This window comes from Mycteria americana, chromosome 1 (genome assembly GCF_035582795.1).
Source record: "Mycteria americana isolate JAX WOST 10 ecotype Jacksonville Zoo and Gardens chromosome 1, USCA_MyAme_1.0, whole genome shotgun sequence".
Lineage (NCBI taxonomy): Eukaryota > Metazoa > Chordata > Aves > Ciconiiformes > Ciconiidae > Mycteria > Mycteria americana.
Window position 1 is genome coordinate 23,144,793 of NC_134365.1, and position 6,000 is coordinate 23,150,792.

The 6,000-nt window shown below is 52.0% G+C and overlaps 1 protein-coding gene across 1 annotated transcript in view; it reads right to left on the reverse strand.

Annotated features, from left to right (window-relative positions):
* The window catches only part of MAPK11 (mitogen-activated protein kinase 11), a 34,587-nt gene extending 33,369 nt beyond the window's left edge, over positions 1-1,218 (reverse strand). Inside the window, exon 1 of the mRNA XM_075492904.1 lies at positions 870-1,218. Within this exon, the coding sequence (XP_075349019.1) occupies positions 870-982 (113 nt within the window). The 5' untranslated portion in view covers positions 983-1,218. The remainder of the gene's footprint in view (positions 1-869) is intronic.
* Positions 1,219-6,000: the final 4,782 nt, after the last annotated feature.

Here is a 6,000-nt window from a genome sequence, read left to right on the forward strand (position 1 = left end):
CGAAACCCCTGTCTCTCCCCTGTCAGCCTGCCCTGCCCGACCCCTGCCCAGCCGACACGGCCCCGCTCCAGGGGCTTCTTCCACCGACTCCGAGGACAGAATTCAGCCCCACGGTGCGTGCCGCGGGCCCGTGAGGGCAGTCCCGCTAGCCTCTCCGCCCGGAAGGTGTACCCCCAGCACAGACCGGGGCCGGAGCCGGCAGGGCCGCGGCCCGCCGGTGAGCCCTCCCGGGCCGGCAGCAGGGAGGGCTCCGACAGCCGTGCCCCGCGCACCGCCGCTGCCTCCCCGTCCTCCCCGCTCGCACACGCCATGACTGTGCAAGATTCTCGGTTCGGGGCAATTTTCGCTCCGGCGCGAGCAGCGCAAACCGACGAGCGGCCCGGCGGCGGCCGGTCGGTTTAACCGGCGCTGGCGGCAGCGGTGCGGCCAGCGGGCCCGGCGGGCAGCCGGCGGCACCCTCTCAACTCCGCTGCGAGGCGGGGGGCGGCCGGCGCGGCGGCCCGAGGGGGGCAGCGGCGGGAAGGCCGGCAGGGGCCGCCCTCCGGCGGCGGGCCCGGTTGCCCGGGTTACGGCGAGGCATGCCCCGGCCCCGCGGGGCCGCCGGCCGCGGGGGAGAGCTCCAGCGCCGCGCCGCACGCCCCGGCTGCCCAGCGGACACGCCCCCGCCCCGCCGCGCTCGGGGCCGGCCCGGCTGCCGCCGCGCGGGCATCCCCCGCCCGCCCGGCTCGGCGCACACGGCCCCCGGCGCTCGGCACGGCCCGCCGGCCTCCCGCCCCCCCGGCATTGTCTGCCCCCGCGGGGCGGCGCCGGGGCTGCCGGCCGGCAGCACCTGCCGGCTCCCGGTCCCTCTCCCGCCGCCCCCCACCTACCAGACAGAGCCGTAGGCGCCGGAGCCGACGGGGGTGAGGTTCTGGTAGCGCTGGGGCACCTCCCACACCGTCTTGTTCAGCTCCTGCCGGTAGAAGCCGCCGCGCTCGGACATTTTCCCAGAGCCGCTGCCGGCAGCAGCAGCGGCAGCCGCCCCTCAGCCGGGGCGGGGAGCGAGGCGGGCACGGCCGGCGCCGGCGGGGAGGAGGGACCGGGAGGGGAAGGGGAGGGGAAGGCGGGAGGCCGAGGGGGTGGGGGCAGCGTCCGGGGCCGGGGGGAGCCCGGGCGGGGGCGAGGGGCGTCCGGCGCACAGCCCCAGGAGCCCCGGGGCGGCCCCGGTGTCCTCCCGCGGGGCCACCCGGGGGTGTGCGTGGGGTGTGGCGAAGCGCCGAGCCCGCCCCGGAGCGGCCGGCATCGCTGCTGGGGCGGCGGCGGGCCGGGGGGGCGGCTCCCACCCCATCGCCCGCCGCTGCCGGAACGTGCGGGAAGGGGCCCGCGCCGCGGCCGGCTGCTCCCCGCGGGGCGGGCGGGCGCGGTCACCTAGCGCTTCACCTGGCATCCTTTAGGCTTTTTAAAGCCTTGCTGACACCTTTTTTATTTAGCCACGGCCACCTGAAGCTCCCCCTCGGCCCGCCAGACCCTCCTCGCTCGGGCTGCAGCCACAGAGGCGGGGGCCCTCCACCGGGGTCTGGTCGGGCCGTCGCCCACGGGCCCGCGGGGGCGGCCGCGGCCCTCCCTCACTGGCAGAGCTCCGGCCAGATCTCTCGCATTTACTGGGAGTCCCCTGGTACCTAGAATTTCCCCTTAAAGTGTTAACTCCTGCATGCATTCAATCATCTGAACACCTCTGCTTTCATCAAGGAAGACTTGAGCCCTTAGGATAACAGAGGAAAAATCTTGAAAACTTTAAATTCCCAAAACACGTGCACCAACTAATGTAAAATGTTCTCTGATTTTTTTTACTGCTTCTCTTTTTTCAAAATGTGCTTTATACAATATCTCAATGACTCGTGGCATCATTGCAGCACTACTGCAATGTTACCAGTATGTTTTGCTATGTAATTATTTCCTTCCATAGCTTCTTATGCTTCCTTCAGCACCTCTAAATAACTTGTATGTAGCCTGCTTGCATAGATTCAGTGTATGGAGATTGCTCTGCACCTGCCTTTGAATCAGCGTGGAATCTAAATCCTCTCTTTTCAGAACCCTCATAGAAGTCCACTGTGTTCCTATACCATGAATTGCAGTTCACTTTGACAAATGGATGCTCAGCTCGTGACAGGACATCACTGTGAGTGTACAGAACACGTAGACTTGAATAGTTGTGAGCATGGTGAGCCAGAAGGCAAATTTTATGGATGCTCCAGACACTGGATGGTTCAAATTCCAGCTCCGAAACCGCAGCCCATGTTGCATGACAGGACTTCCATACTAGGACTACCAGAGTGAATAGTGCCAGCACCTTTGGCATTTGCTCAGTGCATTTCACATTAAAAAAATAGCTGAATGATGCTACTACAGCCATTTATCTGCAGCCACCCACTCAAGGGGTACTAAGTACTCCTAAAGCCATAGCCTAGTTCTCACTTTTACCCTGCTCTAGTGCAGCAGACACCTCCAGTCCTCTCCAGACTGCTCCTTGGTCCCACTTGAATTTCTGTGCAGAGGGCATAGTACTTGAAGGAAGTGGTAAGTGTGAAAAATCCAACAATACATTCATATATCTTATTTTTCTCAGTACCACCATTTTCAGTTTTAAAATCAGAATAACAGTGCAGTCACTTCACTCTACACCAAGCCAAGAAGAAATATTTCCGCCCCTGCCCCCAGTAAGCAGGCCCAAATGTTTTCCAGTGCCAAAATGAAGCAAATAATCCTACTTGCTCGCTTTTATGCTACTTGGTCTCTGGAGGTGTTTTGGCCTCTGGCCCTCACCCACTCGCCATGTATTAGGTTATTTCTCGCTAGCTGTAGCCATGATTTTTGGAAATTGAGTCTATCTGTATCTGCTCAAGCTTCTAATTGTGCAATTTCCACAGGAGTTAATTTTCTGTCTTGTTGATATTTACAGTCTCTCTCAATTTCCTGTCTTCTTTGAGCCTCTGTCAGGTATTTGTATTGCAGTCGTGACTCTGAGATTGTGCTTGATTACCTTCTTTTATTGGATACTACATATATGATGTTCGACTCCATGTAATGAGGGAGATATTAGAAAACCTAGAGGACAGGACAAGTGAGTTGTCTCAGAGCTAGGTAGGTCACAGGTCTCCTGAAGCCTCCCATGAAGCAAGCCCTGACAGCTGCTCCTCCCACATCCATCGTTGCCGGCTCTGCGGAGGCGCTTGAGGAAGAGGAAGGGGCAGCTCCCTCCTCAGCCGCACTCTTGTCTTTGAGTTCCTGTTTTACAGGCCGGCCAGGTCTGTGCGTGTGCAAGGGAGAGGAGAGCGAGTGCGCTCTGCAGAGGTGTGAAGGCATAAGGAAGAGATAAGGTCATGGCTTGCTCTGTACGTACATTGCCTTCTTAGGAACTTTCGTTTCCCGTACGTGAAAGAGTACTACGTTAAACCGTGCCTGAGGCTGTGCTGGGGCTGCCCACGGGCAGGGGGAGGCCATAAAACTGACGTGGACACTGCACGCCCCTTCCCCTCCTGCCCCGGCGGCTGCGTAACTGTGACAGTTCCTCGCCACGCCAGGTGCTGATGGCCGGAGGGTGACAGCTCAGCAGGACTCACTGCAATTTCACATATGGCATCACGGCGTGCCAGGGAGGCCCGTGTGCTGCAGTGGGTAGGCCGAGACGCCAGGCAGCGTGTGAGGTAGGGTCCAGCTGCGTGAGCCTCATCGTGCCTGGTGAGCAGGGCGTCAGGTGTGGACGTGAGCCCTGGCTGCCGGCGAGGAGGCCGTGCCCCGGGAGGCAGGGGATGCGCGGTCCCTCTGATGCACAGCAGCTCCAGCAGGTACCGAAGGAAGCAAACTTGCTGGTGTAGCAGGGCACTACTTTTCTATTGCGGCTCTTCTTGCACTGCATATTCAAATCCTACGTTATTCTCACTAGAACAAACCTGGATTAAACCAAAGGAATTTATTGTTTTAGCCAGTTGTGAGTTACTAATTTCCACTTATTCCTCATGCCTCTTTTACTTCCTTTTTTTGTTTGATACATTGCGGAAAGCTTGCACATCTTTGCTAACCTCCTTCTAGCTCCTTTCAGTTCTCATTTATTCTCTCTCTCTAGCTCTGTTTTGATTTTCAGTTTAGGAATCACAAATATAATATGTAACGCAGTTTAAAGGTTGCAACTTTCATACTAATAATAAACATGGAAACTCAAAGAAAGAAAATGCCACCTTAGTACTGAAAACATATCATTTCCTGGTTGGAAACATAATCATATTATTGTAAACCCAGCACTGATTTAAAACAGGCTTTGGAAAACATAGGACAGACTGTCAGCAGATCAGAGTTCAGACTGTTCTCGATGTAATTGCTGTAAATGTAGGGTAGCTCTAACTAAAGATTTACCAAGTATCAGTGAGGTTTTAGGATGAACCACCTTGATTCTGTCACTAGATCTGTTACAGACTTAATTTTTAACTTGGAGATGCCCGTTAATATATTACACCATGTCCACCTGAAATTAATAACAGTAAAATAAACCTGAGAACACCGTGAAGATGCTTTCTGTGCTGCTTTCTTTTGAAAATGTTGTAAGAAATAATTAACATCTTTATAAAAGAAAAATCTATCTTGGAATGTTATATATACATTACTATTAATGATAAAGCATTGTGGTAATTAGCTACAGTGCTGGTTTTACTTGCAGGTTCTTGAGAATTTCTGAAACCACATCTATGAATATGTAGCTATAACAGGAAAGCTGTCACTGTTTATAACAATGGAAAAGACGAAGTACAGGCAGCAGGAAAGGCTTAACGAAGCCACCTGTAAATAGCGAGTCAATCATTAGCTAGTCTTAATACTTCAGTTTCCATGAGATTGCTTTGTGAGAGACTGTATATCTTTGTTACTGTATTACAAGACACTGGTTGCATATGCCTGCAAGGTAGTATCACTCTTATTTCTGCTATTAACACTCTTTGCTGCTGAATACCTATTTGGAAGCCTTATATAGCACCCAAGTTGATTCAGATGACCTGCTCCAGCCTGAGACTATTATGTCCTGTTGCAGCTTAGATGTTTAAACTGGAAAAACTTTTTGGACAGTGAGAACATGAAGGGTCTTGCTTTGGAGAAAACTGTTAAAATTTAGCCACTCATTTTGAACCTCAAGTTTGATCATGAAAAATCCAAGGTATTTCATACCTATGATTAAGTATGAAATCCACCGAGGAATCCTGCTATTGACTGAGGACTTTTAAAATCTGGCTTATATCATAATAATTACATGGCAAGAATAGGTTTTTATTGTTTCTGAGAAGACAGATTCTAATATGGTTTGAGTTAAGAGCTGGGGCTTTGTTTCCTTCTTTCCCCCGTTCTTTCTATGTGGAATTTGGATGGTGGCTAGATACCTCTGTGCCACCTTTCCACATTTATGAACTGAGACTAGGACTGTTTCCCTATTTTAAGGATAAATATATAAGATTGATATTACCTCAGCTAGTAATAGCACTTGTACTAGCTATGATTATTGTTTGCAGACATTGATAACAACATTTTTCAAATATTCTTTTCATACTGCTGTGGATGCAGGGTGGGAAATATTTTCTAATATCCTGTTAAATGAATGTCGTTCTGAAAAAAAATCAGTCTCCTTACCTGAAATTATAGTGAAGTGTACCTTGGCCTCCTGTAGTCTACCAGTATAGGGTGACACTGTTTTCTTCATCCAGGAACAACATATGGGTATTATTCTAAGCTCATGTTGATATTAGATTTTCAATGTGATTGGGACTGCAAACATGCTAGCAATTGGCGTCAGAAGTCTCCAAAGTAAATTTAATAAAATACAATATCCTGCTCAGTCATGTCAACAAGGGCTTCTCCGTGTATGTACATTCAGAACAAGGCCATCATCAGAAAAATAAATACAGATTTAACTTTCAAATAATTCCTAATTAAGTAAACAAAGGTCCAGATATAATGAGGGAAAGCTGGGATGGTCTATTAATA